Source organism: Echiichthys vipera (genome assembly GCF_963691815.1).
Source record: "Echiichthys vipera genome assembly, chromosome: 12".
Classification (NCBI taxonomy): domain Eukaryota; kingdom Metazoa; phylum Chordata; class Actinopteri; order Perciformes; family Trachinidae; genus Echiichthys; species Echiichthys vipera.
This window is the reverse complement of record NC_139837.1, coordinates 20,672,209-20,699,476: the sequence shown is the minus strand read 5'-3', so window position 1 is coordinate 20,699,476 and position 27,268 is coordinate 20,672,209. Positions and strand designations below refer to the sequence as shown.

The 27,268-nt window shown below is 38.9% G+C and overlaps 3 protein-coding genes across 3 annotated transcripts in view; all 3 read right to left on the bottom strand.

Moving 5' to 3' along the window:
* Positions 1 to 383: 383 nt before the first annotated feature.
* On the bottom strand, positions 384 to 6,646 carry chp1 (calcineurin-like EF-hand protein 1). Its single transcript, XM_083924965.1, has 7 exons — positions 6,267 to 6,646; positions 5,346 to 5,418; positions 4,137 to 4,217; positions 3,473 to 3,600; positions 3,280 to 3,341; positions 2,418 to 2,540; positions 384 to 1,874 (listed from the first exon to the last, which is right to left on the bottom strand). Exons 1-7 carry the CDS (start codon positions 6,331 to 6,333, stop codon positions 1,821 to 1,823), a joined length of 588 nt encoding a protein of 195 aa, XP_083781091.1. The 5' UTR covers positions 6,334 to 6,646; the 3' UTR covers positions 384 to 1,820.
* Positions 6,647 to 9,349: 2,703 nt separating this feature from the next.
* lgmn (legumain) lies at positions 9,350 to 20,058 on the bottom strand. Its single transcript, XM_083924661.1, has 14 exons — positions 19,966 to 20,058; positions 18,841 to 19,003; positions 18,260 to 18,357; positions 16,687 to 16,768; positions 16,494 to 16,576; positions 16,298 to 16,373; positions 15,768 to 15,830; positions 15,540 to 15,606; positions 14,749 to 14,867; positions 13,149 to 13,238; positions 12,836 to 13,039; positions 12,497 to 12,667; positions 10,844 to 10,911; positions 9,350 to 9,837 (listed from the first exon to the last, which is right to left on the bottom strand). The coding sequence occupies exons 2-14, from the start codon at positions 18,979 to 18,981 to the stop codon at positions 9,795 to 9,797; spliced, it is 1,305 nt and encodes a 434-aa protein (XP_083780787.1). The 5' UTR covers positions 18,982 to 19,003; positions 19,966 to 20,058; the 3' UTR covers positions 9,350 to 9,794.
* Positions 20,059 to 22,970: 2,912 nt separating this feature from the next.
* The window catches only part of pcnx1 (pecanex 1), a 34,440-nt gene continuing 30,142 nt past the window's right edge, over positions 22,971 to 27,268 (bottom strand). Inside the window, exons 29-36 of the mRNA XM_083924660.1 lie at positions 26,165 to 26,265; positions 25,685 to 25,835; positions 25,369 to 25,599; positions 25,004 to 25,278; positions 24,634 to 24,812; positions 23,868 to 24,298; positions 23,534 to 23,674; positions 22,971 to 23,254 (exon numbers count right to left, since the gene is read on the bottom strand). Of these exons, the coding sequence (XP_083780786.1) occupies positions 23,114 to 23,254; positions 23,534 to 23,674; positions 23,868 to 24,298; positions 24,634 to 24,812; positions 25,004 to 25,278; positions 25,369 to 25,599; positions 25,685 to 25,835; positions 26,165 to 26,265 (1,650 nt within the window). The 3' untranslated portion in view covers positions 22,971 to 23,113. The remainder of the gene's footprint in view (positions 23,255 to 23,533; positions 23,675 to 23,867; positions 24,299 to 24,633; positions 24,813 to 25,003; positions 25,279 to 25,368; positions 25,600 to 25,684; positions 25,836 to 26,164; positions 26,266 to 27,268) is intronic.

The window sequence follows — 27,268 nt, the reverse complement described above, 5'->3', positions numbered from 1 at the left end:
CTTGACTTGCCATCTTATATATATTTTTTTAATTTAAGTATTTGAATTAGCCCCACCTATCGTATTCCATAATATTGCATGTTTTTTTTTTTATTTTAACTGAGAGTTTGCAATATACGATGGTAACAGCAGCCTATTAAAGGCTTATAAAAAGCATAAAATGTCACGGGAAAGTATACATTTGTGGCCCTAGTTCTAAATACTGTAGTGTTGGTATGTTACATTTGGCAATGTGAATGTTTGTGTGTCTTCATTTCTCACATGCAAAAGAAAATTAGTTTATTCTTCTCTGACCTGGGCCTAACATAATAAGACTAAAATTAAAGCAGATACACAAGGTCAAAAAACAGCTACTCCACCAATGAATAACACAAAGCAAGCATGGCACTTAATTTATTCAAATCAAATTCATGAATCACTTGAATAATACCTAGACCAACGTCACATAACGTGAATAAGATCTGATTGATAATCACACAATGATTAATAAAATGGTTAAGATGTAGTTCCTGCACTCAGCGACTGGAAGGTGTTCTTGTAATGATTTAACAAACTCACATTAAAGATGAAAGGGTCAGACATTTGCACAGTTCATGCACACTAGCCTGTACAGGAAATACATTTTTTAAACATTTGATTCTATTTAGCATCTTAAAGTAGTCAATGAGGAAATCAAATGTCAGGCAAATGCTGAAGCAATGCTTACATCAACAAACACTTTTCTCAGCCACAGGGAGACTGACCAGATAAATAGAAGCATAGCATGTTATTATGGGTTCACCTGTTATAAGTCTACAAACTAACTGGTCCACTGCCAAATTTCCACCACAGGGCATGACACTGTTATTAAGATTAAATCAGGGGGGAACTTTTTGAAAGCAGGCCACGTTGGCAGCTATCCCAGTGATTTCATTCACAAATGTATTAGAGAAAATGCTAAGGAGGACGCACACACTGGCCAAAGAGAGCCGCATTACGTGCCCAATCTTCATTTTTACTGCCACAGTGTTTAGCTGTAAATGAAGAAGCGGTTCTTTAAGTATCACATTATACGCAGGTTGAATCGACAGTGTCTCCCAGGTGGTTTGGAAAGAGACTCAAACTTACTTACGTTGAAGTCCGACAATTGAACCAAGTAATTACAATCTATTGGCAGTATCTAGGTTAACTCATATGGAAAAAAATATAACATGGCCATAGGTTCCAATTAACTGCTGAGAATATAACTTACAAAAGGGGAACCAAAGCCATGGCACTTCAGTGAGTAAAACACAAAACTCTGTGGCGCAGGCCCTGCTTTGCTTCGAGGAGCAAACTTGAGCTGGTCCGACTTGCTCTGCAACATGTCAAAGACAATGAGTCCTAAGATCCTATTAGCATTAAAACACTGTCTGTTTTGAGGTGCAATCACACAGTTGCATACGTATTACAGACAAAGACACAACATGTGCTAACTACCCATTGAACAGCATGAGTAAGCTTAGAATAAACAGACTCACCGTGAGATCGGTATCGTACCGTGCTATAAAATCATTTTTGAACAGCAGTGGTACTCACTGTGACCCTCTAAAAGTTTTCTAATAAATAATGTTCCATTAGTGGGAAAAGGAAATACATAGTGATATTGCATAAAAACAACCCAAGGCACGCAACTTTTCCCTTTGTTTACAGAGCAGTGCAGAGGCAGAAACTCAGGATCTAGGACATTATCTACCTAATGCTTAGTTTGACAGCGTGTACTCGTAGTTTGGGCCACAGCAGCCTGCTGAGAATCTGAATGAGGTTGTTCTACTCACAATAATAAAACTAAAGACAGCTATTTAGTGTAGAAACCGGATGCTCATTTTCTGTTCCACATCCACCTTCTCCAAGACCTGAGGAAACAATGAAAACAGAACACGTTTAGATGCTGAAGATATTTCTATGTTGTGGTTTTGTAATGTGTAACAGACAGAGCCAGGTAAACTCGACACCGGCTGTTAGTATTAACTCAAACATGGAGAACATGCACGCACTTTGGAAACAAAAACAGTACGTGGATGTTGAATAAGTTTCAATATTTAAATCCATTTGAAACATTTTAACTTTTTAGCTGTTGTTCACACAAATTAAGAAAACATGCTCAAAATACTTAAAAGCAGGGCTTAGATCTAAAATAGTCTGTGTATCTTGTGTTCTCATAGTAACTAAAAAAGGATAAAAGTTCTATCCTGTACTGCGTAAAATGTGTCCGTGGAATATTTTTTTTCTTTTCTGCGGCCACTCCTGGACTCCTCCACTGCTAAAAATGTACTGCATGTGGTGGTGTCGTGGTACATGCAATAAAAGCTTTTCTTTAAAAGCATAAACAGCATAAATAAATACACAAGAGAGTTGAATGTGGAAGGGGACAGAGGCCCTCTGACCACAAAACTTGCCTTGATGAATTCATTGAAGGAAATGGAGTTATCTCCGTTGGTGTCAGCCTCCTGTATGGTCCTATCAGCAATGCTGCCAAGCTGTTCATCTGAAATGTTTACACCGACCATCATCCGCAAGACCTGTGAAGAATGAACAAAAAGCCCCTTTGTGGTTAATTAATACCAGTCAACGATTAAATAATAGCCATTACGTCTTCCTGAACAATGGTGGTGGTGCTGCGTGTATTTAAGCACTACAAAAGATAATTTGTAGTTATTATGTTTAAATTGCATGGGTACAGCAGCCACTTGAATGTATGAATTACATGATTATGAACACATTTACTGAAAATGTCCAAATAAACAACTTTGAGTTGCACGTTTAGTGTGTTAAGAGGCTCGTGCATCACGTGAAGCAGGCGACACAAATGTTTTGCGCAAAACAAGAGATCTGTCTGAGTCATTTAACCCCGAGCTTAAGGCAATTACAGGTCACACAATGTCCTCAAAACGGAGATGGCTTCCCAGAGGGACAACAAATAACACTGAGGAAGACAAAATACAGGATATTAGACTGTCTGGGGAAAATCAACCTGTAGTTAAGGTGAGATATCACATCATTATCAGCACAAGAGCAAAGTCTTCTCATCGATGAGGAAATCCCTCTCTCTCTCTGAAGAGCATTTTGAAATGGATATTGCACAACAGCATTTGTTCTTTTGTTAAACAGACTGAAAAGCAAACATTTCCAGAGGTAATAACAATGGATTCCTATTGGACCATTATTCAACATTTGATACAATTATTGCATGAACCAGTTGATTCCCCAAACGGTGCTGTGACTCAGCGTCTTATTTACATGACACACCGATCCACTCACCTGCAGCAGCTCATCCCGAGAGATTTTGTCATCTCTGTCCAGGTCATATAGACGGAAAGCAACTGGAAAAATAAAAGAAACCACACGTCATTAAAAGAAACACTAAGCTCACTTTATGAAATCCTGTGAATGGTCATGATACCGGTCACCGGCTCCACCCGGTCACGCCTGTGTCGCCGAGCTCAACACTCACAGAGCAGCTTGTTTGTCCTGCTGTTGAGTGGCTCGCTCACATGGGCGTTCTTGCTCTTCTCATTGTCCTCGATGGGTCTGAAGTGAGCTAAGGTCCGCATGAAGCCCCTGAAGTTTACCTGGTCCTCCCTAAAAACCACAAGACAGAGAATAATATTAAAACACGGCTCAGATTACCTTTATACTCGACATAAACACTAGCTGTGTGGGCAACACAATGAGAACTCAAACTAGTCGTAACTGAACACCATTTTGCAGAGTCAAACACTCTTCCCCTCCATTCTCAAGTCATTCTGAAGCAAACAACCCAAAACCAGAAAAACAAGAACACATCTCTAAATCATTTACAAGCTGCATCTAAAATTAAAACGCCTACACATTTGGACTTTTTGGGATTTTAATGATACATTTGGAAACATCTGGTTTTTGAATTTCAGACTGATAAAACAGCAAAACAACTGCATAACATACAGAAAGAACCTACGGTGGTCAAGCACAGAATTGGCAGAAAAAGACTTGAGCTTCTCTGCAGCGGAGCAGCCACAAGTGAAAAGCCGGGTGGCCTCGTTCAGATTTGTGGTGGTTTGTGACTCAAACCTCTAACGCACACTCCTGCGAAAAACAAGATCTTTAAAATCAGCAGACCAATAACAGCGACGACTCACCCCTCAGGAAAGAACGCGTTGATGATTCTGTCTCCCAGTGGATTGATGGCCAACTCTGGGATCCTCTGGAAATCTTCTCGACTGCAGACATGAAGGGATGTGATCGATCAATTCCAACGCAACATATTTGATGAAGAGATGTCATTCAGTTAAAACCTTACAATTGACCACAGATCTTAAACTGTGATCCACTTTAAATACAAAGTACAAAGCAGAAAATATTCTTTAAAAGCACACTTGATTTGACTGAAAATATGAAAACAGGGGAAGATGAATAGACAAGGTGGCAAATAAATAATAATAATAATATTTTTTTGTCAGCCATTGAAAAATGTCCTCAATCCATCAGTAGGACCGGAAGAGATACATGTAAAATCTCCCTGTTGTGGCAACTTATGAATAAGAAAGTCACCTTGGGGAAAACGAGAATGTACCTCACTGTGTGTTGTGACTGTTATGTGTAAACACAATGTCTTTGTATTTTTATTTTACCCTTCAGTGTCTGATGTGCATATGAACCCGCATGGTCAAACTAAGTGTGATACAAATGTTTTAGCAGCTTTAATGATTACCTACTTCTTCACCTATTGTTTGCAAGAAGAAGTTAAACAGAAACCATAGAAATGCCGCACTGTCACACTCAATATCTGAGTGCACTCAGATAATAAGCTTAAAAGATTTCATTATCACAGTTAAACCCATCTGAGATTGAGTGATGCCTTGCTACACTGGCTGACAGTCTTCATTTACTGACAGTACAGATTCATTGCCCTGTTGAATTGTTATTCAAATAGAACATTTAGTGAATAGAAATTGTTTTAAGGAACATTTTTCTGCAGCTCCATGTTAAGTAAATCCATTAAACACTATTTTAAATGTCATTTAAATATCGTTTTTTGTTTTGTTTATAGTATTTGTATGCAATTCTGTTGTAGGAACATCTGAATTCTGAACCTATTTATGACCGCAAAGAAAAAACCACAGACAAATACAATATAAGTCAAGCACAACCTGCAGGCACCTCCATTTATGACCATTTCCAAAGCTGTAAGTGTGAAATTTAATTCTTAACAGCTCCATAACATTTAAAGGCTTAAATTCAATCAGTTAGTTAGTTATCTCCTCGTCATGAATGGGAACCAATCAGCCCTAACGTCTGTCTGGTGTTTAAAGTGTTTTTCTCACTATAGTGGTTGTGTTATTGCTTACCTGAGGGTGCCATTTTCTCCTTTATCCAGACTGGTGAAGCGGCTGTAGAGGCGGGTGATCTGACTGTGGGAGACTGGAGGGTGGATACCACAGAGGAGAAGACTTTACTACCAGATGACCAGGAGATAACAGCGCTTCAGGCAGAAGAACTCTTCACCTAAATACTGGCCCCCATTACACTACCAGAAGTCATCTTCAGAGTTTGTGTGTGCACTATTACCCAGTCATACAGCCAAGAGACTCATGCAATAGATACCATTACCACAACTTCCTTTAAGTACATGATTTACGTACGGTACTAAAGAAGTGTTAGGCTTTAAGGAACTGACTAACTGCAGTGAAAGGCAACACAGATATATTTGCCATATTAATGACAAATGTATGTATGTAATTTATTTTTCTAATGCTTGCATGTGTCTTTCTTCTGGGCTGATTTTCTGATAGATGACGAAAAACAGTTGAGCAAAAATATTACATTTTAGAGAAATTGACCTGTTGCTAATATTCAAACATCCAACTGTATCTAAGAACGAACAGTATTTCAGCAATTGTAATTTATAAAAAAAGAAATAGCTAAATTAAGTGCCCTCTTATAACTCTTTAAAAAGTTAGTTGAAATATCAAAATTCACAACTACTTAATAAAAAAACTCTCCAAACCAATTAATGTATGCAAATTTACAATTTTAGAGCAAATCAGGTAGATCACTGTGTGTGTGGGTGTGTTCATGATAATGTTGTGTTTTGTATTATTGCACTAACGTCCTGCACTTGTTTCTGTTTGTGAATCACATTGATTCTTGCATTTTGACCATTTGAATGTTTTTAACATTTTGTACTTTTGAAGAGCCGTTTAAAAAAGAAGATATGCAGCTAATGTCTGAACAGTCTTCACACAGGCATAAGTCTGAGCCCAACTTACAGCCAGTCTCCTTCTTAATTTCTTCAATCTCCTCTTCTCGGAGTAACGTTGACGCTCTGGATCCCATGGTGAAAGTTAGAAAGGTGTTTTAGAAATGAGCGGATTTTCTGACCGTGTTGCGCAATCGAACCAGCTGTGGAAGCTTCTCAATCCGGGTTAACGTTAAAAGTTAGCAAACAAGCTAACGCGGTGAGCTAAACACCCGTTTCACTCGTCAACGGTTGCAGCTACGCTCGAGTTCACTCCAAGCAGCCGTTTCCTGTCCTCCTGTCGGTGTTATTCGACGGATGCTCTGTTCGCTAGTGAAGCTTTTCTACGGTGTGTCGTTTTTTCATACTACCGAGGCGAGTTTCGGCAGGTCATCTTCCTGTTTTGGGAGGTGGGTGGGAAGCAGAGGGCAGGTACTAAACGAGCGACCCCTCCCTACCAGAACGGTCTGCGCGGAATTGGGGTAGCAGGGTTACCTGCCTGCTTAAAATTCGAAGCGTATGTATTGTTTATAACTAGATTTCAATTTATAATGCCATGTTATCCACTCTAATAAACACATAAAGCTGATACATACAGTTGAAAAGAAGAAACAACAACTAGCGAGCGGTCATTTGAAAGTCCAGAAATTCCCCTCAGTCAAGCTAAAGGGCAGCTAGCTGCGTAGCGGAGGACCATCCTGCTCGGTTCACCATCTCAACCGTAACAGTTGGTAAGCCGTTGAGCACAAATGCTGTTGAAAATATCACAATTACATTAAGGAACCAAATTCATGCTAATATCTAACAACAATTAATAATCACATTTCATTATTAAAAAACATAATAATAAACCTACATAAGCAATTAAAGATACCCTCCAGACATTAAACAAAAATCTGCTTAGAATAATAATTTGTTGTTTTTTTAACAAAAAGTGCAATCGACAGTATTGAACTTATTCCTGCTCCCTTTTTTAGTTAAAAATCCCGAACCCAGTATGTGACAGTGATTTTAAGTAAGCTCAAACATTCATTTAAAAAGAACACATTATTGAGTTAAGGAGGATGCCATGTAATTGGATGTGCATATCCTCAAACAAATAAATAATATTCAGAACAATTAAAGAAAAAACAAACAAATCATCAATATCAAACAGTTTAATGATACTTAAAAAAGTGTAAGTCAAAATGATGCCACTAGATGTCACAATTTCATAATTTAACGAGGATTTTTACATAATTTGATTTGTTCAATGCAGGATTGATGTGTGTATGATGCTGAACAGTAGCTTACACCAGCCACATCTGAGCAGATGCATACTAATCACAAAGTACAACTGGGAATGTAATTTTGTTGTCTTAAATAATATAACATTTAAATAATATAACATGATACTACTACTGCTAATAATAATAATAATAATAATAATAATAATCATAATAACAATAAAAAAAATAACATAAGAAAGGCAATAAAGATGGTGCTAGATGATAAATTAAGGAACCACCAATGTTATTAGAATTAATCCTGAAAGGAACAAGAAAACATGTATCACATGTGGCGATCCATGTGATGTGAACCTCACTGTGGCGCTAGAGGACAAATCAGGGAGGGGATAAACAAAGTCATTGGGATTTATTGTCTGTAAAAATGTGATATTGCATCAAGATGTTGAGATACTTCACAGGATAACGAACATTAATAAATGTTAGTTTTCTTATTAACTTCTTAGGCACATTCTATTTATTTTAGTGGTTATTGATGTTATCATTAGAATAAGTCAATTAACTTTTTGCATTAGCATCACTTATTCATGACACATTAAAATGTCTCAACACTGATACCAGGCAATCACAGGAGTGTTAATGTGCCAACAATAAATTCACGTTTTATTCTGAAATACTGTTATTTTTTATTGTTCAGAATTTGATATAATATCCACGGTGGTTTTACCACTGCTGTACTGGCATGCTTTTTTAATAACCAAGGCACTTCAATAAAAAACCTTTATTTTGTAATTTTTTTTAAAAAACAATTAGAGAACAGTAACCATTGTGTCAGAAGAGAAGATATTAAACAAGGTTTTCTTTGAGCTAAAGGATTAAAAAATCAATAGGAAGATTAGAGGCCACAGCTTTGAATGACTTCAAAGTGTCTAAAGAAGTCAGTTAAATTGGGAGCAGGAAGTGTCAGAGTCCAGATCTAAACCCATAGAGAATCTCTGGAAAATCCTTGGCATCAAAGTCATGTGTAAGAAACCCACTACAGTTAGTGAACTGTGTTAGAGAGTGAGTCAGAATGGACCCAGATCAAACCAGAGCAGTGTGAGAAACTAGTGATGTCCTATGGGTGCAGATGTGCTGAAGTCATTCAAAGCTGTGGCCTCTACACTCCCTGTTCAGTTTTGAATCCTAAAGAAGAAAACATTGTTGAAATCTTCTCTTCTGACACAATATTTACTGTTCTCTAATTCTGCTCACTGTTTTTTCACAAAATAAAGGCTTTGGTTGAAGTGCCTTGGTTATTTAAAAAATGTGGTATAGCTACAGCGGATATTCCCTACAATTCTGAACCATAAAAATAACAGTATTTCAGAATAAATCAAGTATTTATGATTTGTTCTCTAAGTATGATCTCAAGTGTGATGAGCTTAGTAATAATCAAGGCATCATACTGTTTAAAGGGGAGGAAGAGGAGGATATTTTGATGCAGGCATAGCATGTTTCCTGGCTGGATAAGACCCTAAATACGCTTCAAACTCCTTCTTGCAGAAATATCCGGGAACATGTATCAGGTGTTTAAAGAAACTCACAGGGAAAATCTCCGTAACGCTGACAGTGGTCCATGCTAAAGGAGGATGTGTGTGGGTCTAACTGTCTGTCAGGCAGAGGAGCGCATGCTTAAAAAGGGATTTAATCACAGGGAAATAGGCTTTAGTAGAATTATTTGGACATCATACAAATCCTCCTCTGAAGCCTGTTAATGTGTGAAACCTGTTAATGTGTGAATATTACCCCAATCTGGGGTGTGATAAGTGATAAGTCTGATATCAAGGAATATTAAAAACGCAGACGTCAGGAGGTAAAGCATTGCGAACATGAGTCATTGTTTTTGAGCAGTTTTGGTCTTTCAAATTTATTTCAAGATCCCTGTGTTACAACAAAGTCTCTTGAGGTTCAGCAAACATTCACTGTTCAGCGTTACATTTCAATCAAACATTCATGCCACGCCATCCATAACGCAAATAAAACTAAGAGCAAAACAAACGCACACAAATTCCATGTTATAATTGTCTATCCTCTGTGCTAAAACATAATCAGAAACAGTAAAATATCATCCATAGACTTCACAGTGATAGTGCAACTCATCATAAAACAAGTTTAAAAGTTCTCCGTGGAATCAAAAACATATTAAAAAAAAAGTGTTAGTGTGTTGATAAAAGAATAACGTCAGATTGATTCCTAAGCAGTGCAAAGAGAAGCTCCGTCTTCTCCGGCCTTCCAACACGGAAGAAGACGCAGTTTGATGGGAGACTTTTAATGGATCTGCAGAAACCTTTTTACTGGCTGAAACGACACACAGAGTCCATGCTGGACAGGATGCTGCAGAGAAACAACAAAACACAACTGGTGTCAGTATCACATATTCAATAGTCAACACATCTGCCACCGGGTGTCTCTCAATCAAAACAACAGCAGCAGACGGAGTTCAGCGAGGTTGTCGCGAGTTGTCGTCTTAACCCTCATTGCAGTCAGCTTCTCCCGCTTACGATTCCTGTAGTGTTCATTGTTCAGGAGTGTTTTACTGGGAGCAGAGGTCTCCTCTTTACCAAAACCAACTGACCAAGTGATGTAAACACACTGAATAAAAGAAGTTTTGTGTTAAAAATCTGTGTTTCTCAGATGCCGTTCAGTGGACAAATGGCTGAGCCAACACTAACGCTTGATCAGCTTGTTTCTCTTGTTTCAACTGCATTTGGAGTTATTGGAGTTAAATCAAAATCAACTAAGATAAAAAATAAATAACAAAATACAAATTAATGGCTGTAAAAAACACAAAACAATCTGTCAAAGTCTCTGTTATTGTCACATCCACTTGACCTCCAGACATCTCAGTTCGTTTCACTGAGGACGTTTGTTGTTGATCAGCTTGTTTCTCTGATAATTTAAGATCCAGACGTTAAAATATATATACTTAAAAAACTACCAAAACCTAAAAAGTGAACCATAAAAATGTGGATTAAAATTGGATAAATATGTCAACTTAAAAAGGGGATATGATGAGGACTGTTACCTTGAATAATTGACAGATAACCCTGGTTTAAACATCGTTGGAAACATTTGGGAACATGTAAGTACACAACTCAACAAAACATATAACATAGGTCTGGTTGTTTTAATGAGGAATTGTTGAATATTATACCCTTTAAGGACAAATAATTAAATGTTCCTTTGCCTCAAATGAACGTTTTATGTAGTTTTACATCGATTAAACCACAATTAGATAACTTCTCACCTCCTACTGTTGAATAAGAAACATAAAACCACAAAGACAAGAGAAACAGGCAGATTAAAAACAGTGGTTTATGAAGTGGGAGGTGGAGCGTACCTGTCAGCAGAGTATCCTCTCTCACACAGGTTCACCAGAGCGTACAGATGTCTCAGAGCGTATTCATACTGAAACACAAGAGGACATCATGTGTCAAAGAAAAGTTCCCACAGTCTGGGATACTTAAATGTTAATGACCATTTTTTAATTCCCCCTTGTCGTATTTGCGGCACTCGAAATGTCAAACACGTTCAGAGAAAAAGGGAAAGGAAACGTTTTCATGAATAAACAAACGCAGCTGCATGAAAGTACCCATGACAACATTCAAATGAATTTATGATCAAGTGTTTCTCATTCACCAGAAGTTTTAGCTCAGAGCTAACGGATAATATAAAAAAAGAACAACTTCCTATACGGGACTGCAGAGTTACTCTTCAGTTCCTCATCAGGCGTCTTGTTTCCGTTTTACACTCATGTGAAACTTAAACACATTCTCTACTTGGGTTGCTCTGTTAATGACTTCTGATACCTTTTCCATGGAGGTGGGTCAACCATGATGCATGCCATTTCTTTTTATGTGCATCTACTTTAAGAACTTGGATTACTCATATTAAAATACAAAAAACAAACAAACAGATTTCATCACGAGTTATGAAAAGACAGTCTGCCTCTGTCCACATGGGAGAAACACCCGTTGAGAATTATAATGCATTTGGAGTTATTAAAGTTAAATCAAAATCAACTAAGATAAAAATAACAAAATTCAAATTAATGGCTGTAAAAAACACAAAACAATCTGTCAAAGTCTCTGTTATTGTCAGATCCACTTGACCCCCAGACATCATCATCTTCTTCGTTTCACTGAAGACGTTTGTAAGCCTCTTCTTTTCAAACTATTCCCTCCATTTGTGCCACAGTGCGGCGCTGCTCTGATGATAGACTGTTCCCAGCTGTATTAATATTTTCTCATTGATTCAGGTCTCCTTCTCGACCACTGCCACAGTTATATTTGTTATGTCTTCATCTGAGGTTGAGCTTGAAACAAGTGATTACAAAAAGAATAAGATAAATACAATGTCCTAGCATCGGCCCTAATGTGTTTCATAAAGTCAAGACATACAAGATTATTCTGCACTTCCTGCTTAGCGTCTGACTCTCTGGATTAGAGTAAGCTGGACGTAAAAAGGTGAATAAATATAGGTCTAATACCTACAGATGCATGTGAAACAGATCTGATGTTAGCGTTTTTTAAGGGAAACCACAGTCTTGACATGTGAGTAAGTTTTGACCATCTGCTACAGATGAATCCTGACAAAACTGTGACCAATCAACTGTTAAGGGGAGACACTACATGTTAACTACTCATTCACTAATAAGTATCACCATGAAACTTCCCCAGCTGACATTAAGACAAAATGAAATTATCCAGAAATATCCAAATGAGGAATTATCTAACGCTAACTTTTGGTAAATTTAGGAAAATCTACAGACAGAGACAGACAAAGTGAAGTAAAATAAACACCTAAATTTGTATTTTGGAGTTTTCATTCTACCAAAGAAGACTTTAAGGAAGGATCATCTCAAAATTGACTAAATGATGAATTTGCCTGCGGCTGTCTCCTCTTAACCACCAGCACTTTCTAGATTTGGATGCGATGTGTCCCGGCTTGGTTTCAGTTAATGTGCTGAAAAGATTCTCCTGTGCAGCTCTACCTCAGTTTTGTGCCAGTTGAAGCAGTTGTTTTTGTAGTGGTTGACTGCAGACATGTAGCACTGGTGCTGGGAGAGCTCGGCTCTGTTGTTGAGAACCTCCTCAGCCTGGACCTTGTTGCCGGTCACCCTCTCAACCACTCGGCGCATAGTCTCAGCCAGCATGTCCCTGACCTGGACACACACACAAACACGCACACACATTCAGACTCTGATAAAAATCTGAGAACTACTATGGTAAATACTTAATTTGAGCAGTTAAATCGTCCTGATAAATCAGATTTGCATGGTATGAAAGATGCAACATACTGTGAAACCCCACAGGGCTTTGTCAGTCTTTACCTTGAGGTGGGCGTTGATCTCCATCAACAGTCCTCTTGCAACTCTGATATCATTGGAGGACATCATCTTCCTCTTGAGGATGGCCAGAGGAACGTCAGGGCTCGGGGTCAGATCTGGATTTCTAACTGGCTTCAGGGTCATTGGAAGAGCAGGTTGGGCCTTGGGGTTACCCTGAAATGCCATAACCTTCATGTGGCTCAAAGTCTGTATAGAGAGTAAAAAACACATGATAAGTATCAAAATAAGGGCAGGAATAGCCAACTCTACATTTTCCCTTTTTCGCAGCACTCATTTCAACATTTCTCTCACTCACCTTGTTTCCGAACTGTTGGACGTGGCTGGTGTTTGTGTGGCTCTTCACGATCTTGAACTGCTTCGCCAAAGTTTCCTTTCTCAGGTCCTCCTGGAAGCAAAATGTGAGTCAGAACAAACATCAAAAACAGGACTGTTTCATAAAATTAGCAATAAAATGTGTGTAAAGTGAAAATTGTGGAGTGGAGAGTGGTTACTGCTTATTATTACCAGCCACAACGGCGATGCGTATGTATTGTTTCCACCTTGTGAGTCTGAGTGTCTCTGTGTCTCTCTGTGTGTGTGTGTGTGTGTGTGTGTGTGTGTGTGTGTGTGTGTGTGTGTGTGTGTGTGTGTGTGTGTGTGTGTGTGTGTGTGTGTGTGTGTGTGTGTGTCTTATCATGGCAAAATGTGGTCCTGGAGACCCCTACTTGATATACGGTGTCGCATCTGGTTTGATCTCATCACAACATGGTCTGTAGTTTGTTTCATTCTCTGTTGATTAAGTTTATGTTTTGGGATGCTTACACTGTCGGGCCACAGCTGCGGCCACTGCCTATGCAAAGTACCAAACCACTATTGCTGCTGTTAATAACCGCTTCCTTTTGACACCAGGTGTTTTGAACTACAAATAAACCTTTAATGCACTTCCTATAGTCAGAGTTGATATTTTAGAGTTTAATATGCATGATCTCACTGACTTGGAACTACTTTAAATGCAGACAGAACTAAGGCTTTGCTATTCACACCCAGTAATACTAAGGTTCATTCCCTCTCTATTAAAACCCTGAAGGTAATGTGTTTGCTGATACATATAAATATCTACCTTCTATCCTCCTATCTTACTTTTATTTCAAGCATCACATTGTAACTCTAACTAAAGTTTACACTGGGTTTCTTATATAGATCTATGTTATATTTCGCTCCATCCTTATGAAACGCCTGGTTACAGGACTATTCCTGTCTTAGCTACATTTAAATTTACAGATTTGCTTACCCACTACTTTGGCTTTACTTGACCCACTTGATCATGCTGCTTTGAGGCATATTTCAAACACAGGACTACAGGACTCATCAATGCACATGATGCACTAAGCTAGAGGATAGATCCAATACATAGCTGGGTTTAATTTTTATCACGGCCCTTGGTCTTGAAATGACCTGCAGACTAGAAATCAATCTAAACTCCCTCGTCTCTAACCAGTTTTAAACAAAACAATGCATTACATCTTACGCATAGTGAGGAGTTAAAATCCTGAAGATTTTCATGAAGTAAAACCATGTTTTTGATTAAATGTATGGCATTGCAGGATTCATATTGCCTTTACGTGCACAAGGGATTCACAGGAAATGAAGAATTTATGTAATTCAGCAGTATGATTGTAATTTTATTTCATTGATTTGAGCCTCACCTCTTACTACTTACTTACACTCCGAAAATGGTACTATAGCTGTGTAAGTTACTGCGAATGCAAACCCAATATTTTCATCTACTGCTAGCATACAACTACACCGGGTAACTTCTATTGTGAAGCTGTCATTTCTTATTCCAATTACCATCTGCTAACAAGATTGAAAACTTTGTATGACAAATAAAGACAACAGGGGAAACATTAACCCACCGCATCAGAGTCCTCCATCCAGTTAACGCTGTACCAGTCTCCCAGGTATGTGTCCCTCTTCTCGTCATAGTAGCAGGCGTAAGAGGACTCATGCGAATTGGCAGCTGTGGTGGCGTACACTGAAAGACAGATGTATTCTCATGTTATGCTGTGTAATAATTTGGTAAAATAATTAGAATGTTCCAGCAGGTAATCCTTAACAAGACTCACATGTCTGCTTGACAGTGACATGTTCCAGAAAATTAACTGCAGTTTTACATTTGGACTTGAGATCTCTCATGACCAAAGATGAAAGTGTGTTACAAAAAGGGGGTGTAAAATTTGATTGAACACAGTAAAACCAGAACCTTGATTCATGTTCTCTTATGTTCATCACATGAGGCCAAGCACATGACAGAGTGACACAAATCACCACAAGCCACAATGCTGAGCGGGGTGTTTGACCTGACGCAAAGAGTCAGAAACTAAAGTCCACAAACTGCGGCGCTGACCTCAGCTAACCCAGACATGATGAATAATGTAAAAAAACTGAGGTAAAGCTAAAAACAAGCCCTTTGCCTCCTAAAAGAAATCACAGGATCTTTTACTGTTGATCACATGAGCATTTACTATTGATTCTTGACAGAGTTTTGCTTTTTAGTTGTTTTGAGTTCAACATCGAACGGGGGAGAAGTTCATCTCGTTGAGGGTTTAAGCCGTTAATCGATCAATTTTTTTCATTGATCGTCGCGGCTTCATTATCTTTTGGTTTTACTGGAAAGTGATTCTGATGGGTGTAAAGTTCAACTAACCGTCAATGTCAGTAGGCAGGTCGGTCATCATTGACCCGGACTCACATGCCTCGATGTAGAACACCATCTGTGAATGTGCGTTTGTTTCAGGGAGGAAAAAAAGGACAAAGACACGTTATATGATCTGAACTTCCAACACTGCCACATCATCACCTGATCACTGACTGTCAGGCATGTACACTTATAGGTCTGAGAATGAAAAAAACACAACAGCGTGTTGCTGTATACCTTTTTGTATTTCTTATTTTCGTGCATGTATTTAATGGTGTCCTGCAGATCATTAACAGCGAGCTGCACAGGAAGAGAGAGGACACAACATTTCTTTTAACAGTAGATCAGAGTACATAAACAACCATGTTACACTTGTAGCTCTTTGCACATCCTGATTTTAATATTTGTCGTCTTGTTTACTTAGCTTTTAAATCATGCATCTACTTTTTTAAAAAGGAACCATGTGCATGTTTGACAAAGAAAAAAAATGTAACCAAAACAATTTAAAACAGTACCCATAATGTTTCAAATACTATGTGGCTTTTGATCTGTCTATCCCCTAACGTCCATCATCCTTTATTGTGTAGTAGTGAGTATTTTTTTTTAATGTCAGAAGACTGGCCAGGTGTTAATGTCCCTTTGTGAGACAAGACACATGACTGATCTTGAGAGAGATAAATATCTGACAAAACAAGTTCATCAGCCTCAGACTAGTGAGTTTGCTCGAGTGAACATAAATGTTTAGCAGGAAGTAGAAAAGTGCTCACATCATCATTGGGAAAGGCCAGAATACCAGGTGCCCCATGGTCAGTAAAGTACACAAACACATGATCGTTGGGGCCGCTGCCAGAACAAAGAAAAAACAAAGACAAACAGACCAAAGTTAGAAAAAAACCTTCATGAGCCAGATTTTATGTTGCGCTGATGTCTTCAAGAGATCACTTGTTTTATGTTATCACTTGCCTCTTCAACACTTTTCCAGAGCCACCTTTGAGTCTTGAGGAGTCACCCTTCAGAACTGCGAGGAAGTTTTCTGGGGTCACGGCCTGCCAGAGAACGACCAATCAGAAATCAGAAACTTTGCTTTAAATACCCCAGTAGCTTTAGTGTCAAAGCACTTTGATTGGCACACAAATATTTGCACCGAAGCACTCACTTCCCCGGTGTAGTCTTTAGGAACTCCCTTGTACACATCTGTGCCGTTGGGCCTGTTGATCACTATGCCAGGGGTGGGGTTACTGGAAAAACAATTATGAGTCAAATGTGCAGAAGGAAGTGAAAATGGCTGACAAAACATTCGGTATAATGACAGAGCAACAGAAGAATGATTCACTGATCAGGTGAAATTTAGTAACTGGCTTGAATGTGTAAGAAACAACAGTCTGTATAAGGAAATCATGCAAGCCGCACTCTTGTCTGCATTGTTTTAAATACAGTACATAAGTCAATTATTAACCACAAATGCGTCACATGATAATGGTGTTGGCCATACAAAAGTATGATAAGGATATAAAACAGATGTTGCATGACTCTCTAAAACCTGACCTATATTATATTATATCAAGGTATTTTGATACATGGAAACTTTGGCCAACTCTTAAGTGTGTAGACAGTTAATAATAACATAATAGCCATTTCCCTCAGCTATCATAAGTTATTATACTATTAACCTACACTGGAACAATATCTATTATCTGCAACTTCTCTGTACACACACAGACCCATATATAGTTATTTTACTTAACAAAAACTCATTCTAGCATCTCAAATATGAAGACTTGCGGCTTTTCTGTGTTTTATATCATATTAAACTGACCATATTTGGGTTTTGGACTGTTGATTGGACAAAACAAGACATTTAAAAGGTTCTTCTGTTAAGTATTTCTCACGGCTGAGTAATTGAAAAAAGAATCAATCGATTGATACGAAGATAAAAACTATTGTGAGTTGCAGCTAGTTATTTGAAGCTCACATCGATTTCCCTCTTGCCTATGAATTCCACTCAAGACTTGGTTTAGACAAACAATGAACTTTTTCATGCTTTCCAGCAGGTTTTTAAAACTCAAGAACAGGCTGCGTTTTTAATATACCATAGCAGAGTGAAATCTAAAAAAGTAAATGACAGAGAATGAATTTGTCCAACTGTGTCAATAACTAACAAACTTTCTGATAGAAACTAACCGATTTGTTTTCAATGCTGCTCTAACATTCAGTCACCATGTCAGTAATTTAACTCCAATCCTGAAGGAACACTAAAATTAGTTCCTTGTGACTCCTCTCAGTGGGACTCTTTAACTCAGCCTGTTAATGCTGCTGCTCTCACAATGAACCACACAGGGCCGACATGACACAGTGACATGAGAAATTCCAACGTGTGTGTGTGAGATTATCTATTTACATAAACAGCTGTATATGATTCTTCTTCTTAGCAAGTAATAAAAATAGAGACAAATGCCTATTATAGTTTCCTAGAGCCACATTCTCCCAGTTAAAATGTCACTTCTTATATGAAAAATGTAGGCCTACAAACTTTTGTTTTCAACCAGGACCTCCAATATTTGGGTCAAGTTGCACAGGAAAACAAGTTGTCAGGTCACAGCTGTTCTTTCAGTGTGTCAGATGCATAATTAGAATACATAACAACTAAGAGAACTTTTTGGAACTCTTTAGGGGAAAGAAGAAGTATCTCTCTGTTTCACAAAGATACAGAAACAAAAATGTCAACTCACTCTTCATTCTGTGCCAAGTCATCGTACATCATAACCACAATCTGCTCATCTGGGATGCCATTCTTGTGGACAATCTGGTAGGCATGGCAAGCATCGGCCTGGGAGAGAGAAAGAGTAATGTGTTGGATAAGATCAATTTTATTGATCCTAAATTGGAGAAATGCACTTGTTCGAGCTCAAGAGTCAGAAACATAAAAGGAAAAGAAGAGTGAGTGTGAATAAAAAGGAAACAAGATAAAAACAAGACAAAATACAAATAGAATACAATAAAACTAAAAAACTAAAACCGGTATATATACACCTTTCACTTATTCTCACTTATGATGGAGAACTGCACATGACAGTTGTGAGTGGTGGGTGATGGTGACAAAGACAAGTTACAGTGTTACATTAAAAAAAGAGTTAAAAGTGGTTTGTTGCATATTTTAGAAGCCTGCATTGTGAAGGGGAAGTCGCTAACCTGAGGGTGAAGTTGATCTTATCACAAAACCTTGGCGGTCTACATCAGTAACAAATGAGTCATGCTGTAGGTTGCACCTGATAAGGGAACATTGTGGACATTTGTGTTTTTCACTTCTCACCTGGTGTCTGTAGTTGTACCAGCCATTGGAGCCAGCAACAATAACCACCCAGTTTTTCCCACTGTCTGGGTCCTGGGAGGGGAATGCATTCACCAGCCCGAGGCTCAGCCCGAGCAGGACGAAGAAGACTGGCTTAAACATGTCCTCGCCTTCTGTGGGAGTCCTGAATAAAGGATGTGATAGAGAGTTTAACAAGGAGATATTTAAACTGTTTGAATAATGTTACCCTTTATGGCAAGCGGTTTTGACATTTAATAGCTAGACTGGATATGCATTGCAGACTCAACTCTTCCCGGTCAAAAAGATAATTTCAGATAACCACAGCATCATTCTTACTAGTACAAATTTTGTCACTGTTGCCATTCATGTGTATTGGTCTTTACAAATCTAGATATCCACAATTAAATTTTAGATCATCTAGATTAGAATGAACTTTCTGGATATCTGTAATGTAATTCTTACTAGGAAAATTGCATTTGTACATATCCATAATGACATTTTCACTAGTCAGAATGTATTTTGGATAGTCAAAATGACTTAATGGATATCTGGAATGTTTTCCTTTTCATTTCGGAAATCTGCAATTAAAATGATTACTAGTAACATTTGGATTGTAGATATGTGAAATGGGAGTTTTTCCTTGAAATATTTACATTACAGATATCCAGAATGTTCATTCTAGATATCTAAAATGTAATTGTGGATATCCAGAATTGAAAGCCCAACACACATGAATGGCAACAGTGACGTCGTTTGCACAGGTAAGAATGACAATGTGGAAATCTGATATTGTCATTCTGAATTATCAGAATATTTTGACTAGGAGAAATTGTAATTAAAATATCTAAAATGTAATTACAGATAGGAGTGCGATTGGATTAAATGTTAAAATCGCTTGCCATAGTGAGGTGGCAACAAAAACAACAACAACCAGGTAAGCGATTGACAAAAACACACTGCCTGGGTGTCACATGACAGAAGCTAATGTTAGGTTAGCGAGCTAGCTGGTAGCACAACAAGCTAACAAAACTGACTTTTTAAAGAGAACGCGACAAACGGTGTGCAATATAATACGCTGAATGAATCCACGTGTATCTAGAAACAGAGAGCTACATAAGTATTTACCTTTTCTTTGCTGTTGTGTGGTAGGAAGGAGACAGCCGTAACTACAGGAACGGTGGTTGGCAGGAGTCAGTGGGACTTTTATGTGTGACGTCGGGAATAACGGTTGATAGGAATTCTCCCGCAGTAGCCAATCAGAGGGCTCGGGGGGCGGGACTTCACTGTACACAGTCATGTGCCTGAAGAGAGCTACACAACATGTATGAGCAGGTCTGTTTACTGATGATCGTGCAAAATAGATGAACCATGTTGCCACAGAATTATCCTTCTGGGAAAACAATCATTTGCTCAAGTAAATTCACTTTGGTTTTAAGGTACTAAAGTAGTTACATTTTATGCTACTGTATACTTCCACTGCATTTATTTGATACCTAGTTATGAGTTACTTTGCAGATTTAGTTTCAAGTACATGTTTCAAGTTTTATTAGTTATATGTAGGTTAACACAGGGTCAACAGTACAATGGCATGTATATGAAGGGATCGGGTCAATGAAGCAATAAAAGGAATGGCACAAAGTTGTAAGATAAGATAGGCAGACATGAATAAAAAATAGCACAATGTACACATGTGAAAACGAGGATTGTGTTAAAGTGACAGGTTTATCCAACAGTATCACACAAATGTAATGAGAAAGAAGTGAGATATGGGACATAAAAAAAATGGAGTGAGATAAATAGGTAAATAAAAATATAGCTCTACATTCATTTTAATAGAGGAATTATATATTTTTCAACAAATATTACACTATCCAAAGTGACTTCTAATAAGTGTATTCAACACAAACATATTATCATTATAGGTTAAGCTACCCTGTTGTAAATAAAGTAGTAGTAGTTCCAATTAGGTCCAACTTTACCAGCTGTGCCATAATAGTAATGAACACATAATACACCACTAATTAAAATCCAGCAATAAAATACATCTGATTCTGCAATAGCTTTTGGTAGTTTGATGCCAAGACTGTTGAACTTAGATTTAAGTAAAATATCTGAACACAATTTTGAGGTATTCGTACTTTACTTTAGTATTTCTATTTTTCATACTTTGCGGTATAAAAATTCTAAATACATGATCTGCATCTAACATACGACACATTAATTGCCCTGAAGCTCCAGATCATCAAGTCATTTTAGTAATTTAGTCTGTAATTGAGTCTTTAAGTTCTTTTTTTACTTATTAAAAGTGGAAAAAATCAGACATTGCATTATTGTCTTAGAAAGTTAAATTTCTTCATAATTCTTGTGCAACAACATGACTGCAATTAATCAAGTGAGTGGATCTGGAATTAAGATGGAGTTGTTTAACTGTAATGTCTTAAAAGTGACAGTGGGGCTGTTTAACATAAAGTAAAGTAGTTAAGGTCTTTGGGAAAACCATGAATCCGTCAAGCAACATCTTTAAGCAACGCGGCTTACTCCAACAAAACCGAGAAACATCTGGCAGATCTACTGAATGTTCAAATCACAGACCTGCTGTAAATACTGTATTATGTTTATGTTCCTGATTACGGCTATCATAACTTAAAATCAATTTGAAGTAAAGAAACGTTTTTAAGTTACCTTGTGAGATTTCAACATTTGCTTCATTTATTTGTAACCAGAGTGCGGATATATTACATTTTAAGATGCAAAATGTAATAATATCTGGAAAACTTTAAACAGATTGAGGTAAGAATATGTACTGTATATGAATGTCATTTCTCAGACTGACAGATTCTTCACACACAAAGTGTATGACACCAATTTTCCAGCACATTACACAGTTCTGTAACCTATTTTAAGTGTGCACAGTAAAGAAATGTCATATGATTCGCTCCGTCATAAACAATCTTATAAACCACAAAAAGTAAACCATAAAATCCCACATCTGCAGATCACAGGTTTCATTTCAAACTTTGTTTCTCAGGCAACATTGTGTATATTTACTAAAAGCCCCTGTTAATGTCTGAGCTCAATGTGTACTGGTGTGTATTCTTAAATTTAGCCTGTTAGATTACAGAAAATAAACAATCAGAAGAGCCGCTTTAAAGATGTCAGCAATAAATCAAACTTTTATTTCTCCATATAGAAAAGAATTAAGTTAAATAGTGAAACAGTCCATCAAAAAAATCGGCATCTTGTTTTCAACCAATGGTCCTTAATACATTAACCTTTGTCCCAAAATGAAAAAAAAAGATGTAACAAAGTGTAAATACCATGTTCACAGTAATAAATATTGAAAAGAAAATCTTTTATACATTGACATTATATATATATATATATATTTGTGTAAATATATATATATATAAATATTTATATAGATATATAATCATATACAGTAAAAAGTTATTTTCAAGTTTATCAAACATAAAATTGTAAAATAAAAATGGCTGAAAACAGAAAGAGGATTGCATTTTTTTCATTCCCAAGGCATCGGTAACCATGGCCATTCAGAGTCTGTAATAAATAAAATGTGGTATTATCTAAAGAGTGTAGTGCATCACTGTAAATTAAAAAAACAACAAAAAACTATAGTGCAAGTTATTTTTTTCTTGAGCAAAGTAATCTTGCAAATTTCAAACTAATCCAAAGGAATGACAACAATGAAACAGAGGAGTTTGTTGAGCGCAGCACCGTCGAGTCGCTGACTTCAGTCTGTTCTGCACCACCACTTTCTCTGTAGTCTTGGCAACAAAAAAAAAGCTTTCACATGTGTGAAACCACGGCAGATATTCAATACCAGGCTTATTTTGGCAAATTACGTAAAAGACAAACAAAACACACAAAAATCTCCACACGCACTTTACACTCATCTCTGTCAGAATTGCCAACAAAAATCGATGAAATGCATAGAAATTAATTACCAGTAGCAATTATGAACTTAACTTAAGGGTTGTTTACTGTCATGCAGCATTTATGAGACGCAAAGCAAGGCAGATATCGTGGATGTGTCGATGCAGTAAAGGATGTTGGATGTATGCTCTGCCTCTGCTTGCACTTTTCCCTGGCTTCCTTTCCCCCTCAGCGATAAGGAACGGGGGAGGGGGGAGAGCTCCCATTTCCTGTTGGTCAGCAGGCTCCTGCGTCCTGCTGAATGCCAGGGAGGTCTGGCTTCGTCTTTTGTGTGTGTGTGTGTGCGGGTGTGTGTATACTGTATGTGTGCTTGCTTGTCTCAAACCTCTGCACCCAACTCAATGACCCCAGTCTCAATAATGGGCACTAGCTTATCTTCCACCTGTACCAGCAGGATGGTCTTGTCGATATGGGAGCGATTGGCTGGGTCTCGGCTACAAGGCACCCACCGGTGAATCACCTGCGGAGTGCAACAGAGGAGGCAGCTTTGTGAGAGGAAGCATCCAACCAATCCAACATCCAACAGAGGGTGTTAACAGGCCAAAAAAGTAGGACCCACGTACAGACAAGACAATCATAGCAAAATCAAGAGGTCAGAGAGTTTGTGAGCAGAAAGGATGTGGCAAAACACATTAGATCATATTTGCTTGAGTAAAAACATGAATTTATCCATGCATTATAAGTAATAGTAAGCCGGTTTACACTGATGTGTTAACAGCTGTTGTTGATAAAGACTTACATGTCCTTCCATGCCCTCTAAAGGGCTCCAGTCCCTCCAGCAGGTCCGACCCGCTCTCAGTCTCATTGTCTCGTCAGGCCACTGCAGCTCTTTCCGCTTCGATAAGTTGATGTTCTCCAGCACCTGACCGACGTCCGCGACCTGTGCGTCGTCACAGAAGAGTTACATTTACATCACAGCAGGACTGAGGGGCCTGACTAAAAGAGGGGCCTGACTCAAAGAGGTGACTGACGTGTATATTAATGCGTGAAACTAAAAGTCCGCTGCTAAATTTCACTTGCCAACTGGTGCTGGTGCTCTTTTTCTTTCCTGCTTACTTTTACATAATACAAACCTGCACTCTGTAGGAGATGTCATCTCTGCGCACGGTGCAGACGGTGGGATTGTGTTGTTGCGGGTGGTGGTGATGGTGATGATGCTGGCTGAGCGGATCGGTCACGGTGCTGCACATGCCGTCGTTGCCCAGGAGGCCCACCAGTGTGTGACGTTTGCAGGGAGGGATGCTGTGGCTGGAGAGGGAGCCGGAGGGTCCGGCGGGGTCAGAGGTGGAACCCAGCCGGAGCTGCAGGGAGGTGGGGAGCGTGCGCAGGGACAATTGGCTGGTGGAGGAGCGTCGGCAGGGCTCCAGGCCTGTGGTGGAGGTGCGAAGGGAAGAGTGACGGCTGCTGCTGTAGCGGTAGGATGATGACTGGCTGGCGACAGATGCTCGAGCAGGAGAGTGGCGTACCAACCCCGACTGAACAGACTGGGAACTCTGACTGGTGCCTGGAAAGGGTGGAGAATTCAGACGTAGACCATTGATTGATTGAGTGTTGCCATCTCATAAAATTTCGGGACTTACGAGAGACAGAAAAATGGTAAAAAATGAAGCAGCAGATGTCGAGATATCCTGGAAATGCTGGAACCTACTTTTCCCATAATGCAAAACAATAGTGTCTTTCATTAGATCCAATCTTCATCAAACTACACCTACAAGGTTTCTGTCAAAAATCTTTGGCTCCATTGAAACCGAGTTGGTTACTTAGTTTGATATAAGTCACAAAGCTTAATTTGCCATAGTATTCATAATGTTAGTGGTTGCCAGGTTCAGTAGATCTCACCCAGAGTGTGCGGCTGGTACGTGTGGGAGGGCGCAGGTCCGGAGGTCCCGCCCTGCGACACTGAGCTCTGCTGAGAGTCGCCCCCAGTCCCATTCCCACTGCCACAGGACAACCCCCCTGCATCTGAATCCTCGATATTCCCACCACTGTTACAGCCAGCACCACAGCCTTTTCTCAACCTAGCAAAGACAATTTGAATACCATCCATTAATAAAATACAATCAGCTTAAAAAACACAGAAAAATAAAAAAAAGAAAAGAATTAACAGCTCACACAGTGGCACATAGTATTATTCTAGTACATTTACCACTTAGTTTACATTTTTGAGAGCACCGCACTTTAACCTACTGACCATCAGAAAGCAACAAACCTGTGCCAGGTGCTGACAACAAAGTTTCGGATGTTCCCGATGCTGATGGGGCCTCCCAGGATGTGTCCGAGCTGCGGGTGAGAGTTGCAGTAGGAGGTGGTCAGCGGAGATACGTAGATGGGATATCCGATGGGCTGGTCACAAGAAGAATTGATCATGTTTCGTAGAGCCTGCTTGGCGTTCTGAATGCTCCCGCGCTCTGGGTTTCTGTTTCTCAGGAACACCAACTCCTGCTGCTGCCCTGCCCAAAGGCCTCGGACACATTCTTTATTCACCTGCAGCACAGGAGGTCAAATTTTTATTAAGCACTGTGTCAGCAACAATCAACGAATCAAAAGCTAATATGAATCTTTTGCAGTTCTCACCTTGATGACACGGAAGCTGAGGTATCGCCGATTGAGCATAATTATTTTGTACTCGTTGGTTCCTTCGTCGAGGACGTGGCGCAGGGCGAGGAGCGACGGGGAGTTGGACAGCACGGCACTCCTCCAGGCTGGGTCGCCCTCATGAGCGATGACCAGGTTCTGCTGGTGGGTGGAGATTGCCTCAAAGAGAACAGCTGGCTCATCGTACTCATCTGGGGATGTGAAGTGGTCCTAAAAGAACAACATTATGTTACAGATCTAATTCTACCCTGAGAATGAGGTTTCATGTGACAACATGACACCTGTCGCGTCTCACCTGGTGTAATTTGAGAGACATTCGGATTCCAGGCACCACAACTTTCCTGAGTAGCTCCATGTCTGCAAAGATCCACTCGTCTCGCACTGAAGAGATGCGGAAATCTCCTTTAAATAATGCATGAAGTCCATAAAGGAAAGACTCCAGATTGCTGGGATGGCAAGAAGAGATCAAGGACATATAGTTTTGTTATGACTCATAAGGTTTAAAAATACATTTATCCAGAGCACAGACAGAGAGAAAGAAAGAAAAGAGTATGTGTATGCACATGTGCATAAGTGTATGTATGTATATATGTTATTATTACTCACATTCCTTATCTAATAAAGTGTGTTTCTTCATGCTTTCAGAAGTTACAGGGAAAACTTCTTGTTGTCCTGTTTACACTGTTACAATTTCTGGCCTACATAGGTGAACTCTCTCTCAGTCCTTAAAGCATTATAAAAGGTTAACTTATTATAATGAAGATTAATAAATAACCTGGACATATGATGGGCGGCTGTTCCCAGAGCTCTCCTCCCCAGCACACACAGCCCGAAGCAGAGCAGCACCAGAGCTGAGTCTTTCTCGCTGTCCAGCGGCTACAAACAAACAGACACAAAGATTCAGGAATATGTCATTGAGTGACGCATGTACAGCAGCCTTTTAGGGAAGTAACAAGACACACTGTTCCTTACACCAATACCAAGTTGATTCAAAGTGCTGTTTGCAGCAATTTTTACATTTTTCTGTAGCCTGGAAGTCTGTTTGTGTGTTATTAAGCAGGAAGAAATTATTTGTAAACATAAGTTACATGTCACATGAGTCACAGGACTGGCCGCACTTCACCGCTAAAGGTAAAACTATCCCCACTATGAACTTGGCTCTCTGAGCTTGCACTTAAAATCAAAACAAAATCAAATTGCTGTGTAGAACTTTTGACCTTTTCAAGTTGTACTTCATAAGATTTCATCTATTTAATTGTCTTTTAGTTTACTATCTATCAAATGTGATAGAGGTGAGTTAGAACAGTGCTGATCGATCATATGACCCACTAATGAAAGTGCCTCTACTTGCCTTTTTTGCTGAGTATTGCAACATCTGTGTCTGCGGCGACATTGCTGGGATAGAGGTAAATAAGCTCTCATGTTAGTGACGCTGCTGACAGCAGTTGGTCTGTGGTCCAGATCCTCACCAACAGTTAAATCGGGAACCTCAACCTCTGATTCAGGCTTGCAGTTAGGGCAGAAGTGTAATAGGAATGTGTGTGTGTGTGGATTTAGGAGGGTGAATGTGTTTCAATAAAGTTTACAAAAGGGGAAAAAATAAATGAATAAAAACACACATAGTGACCGTGAACTCGACAAGCCTGTGACATAGAACAGGCTCTCCTAGAATTACATCTTAGCGCCAAAGAGGCCGCTAGAAACAACGTATCTCAATTCTTATGGAGTACAACTTTAAGGTTTTTTTCATTTTGAGCAAGAATTGTATGATCCTTCGCAGTGTATTTATGCATTTTTTACATTTGGCCAGAACATAGCGCAAAAAGTAGTGATGGAGATCATATGACTGTTCAACATTGTTCCCACAGTCACTGGGGCA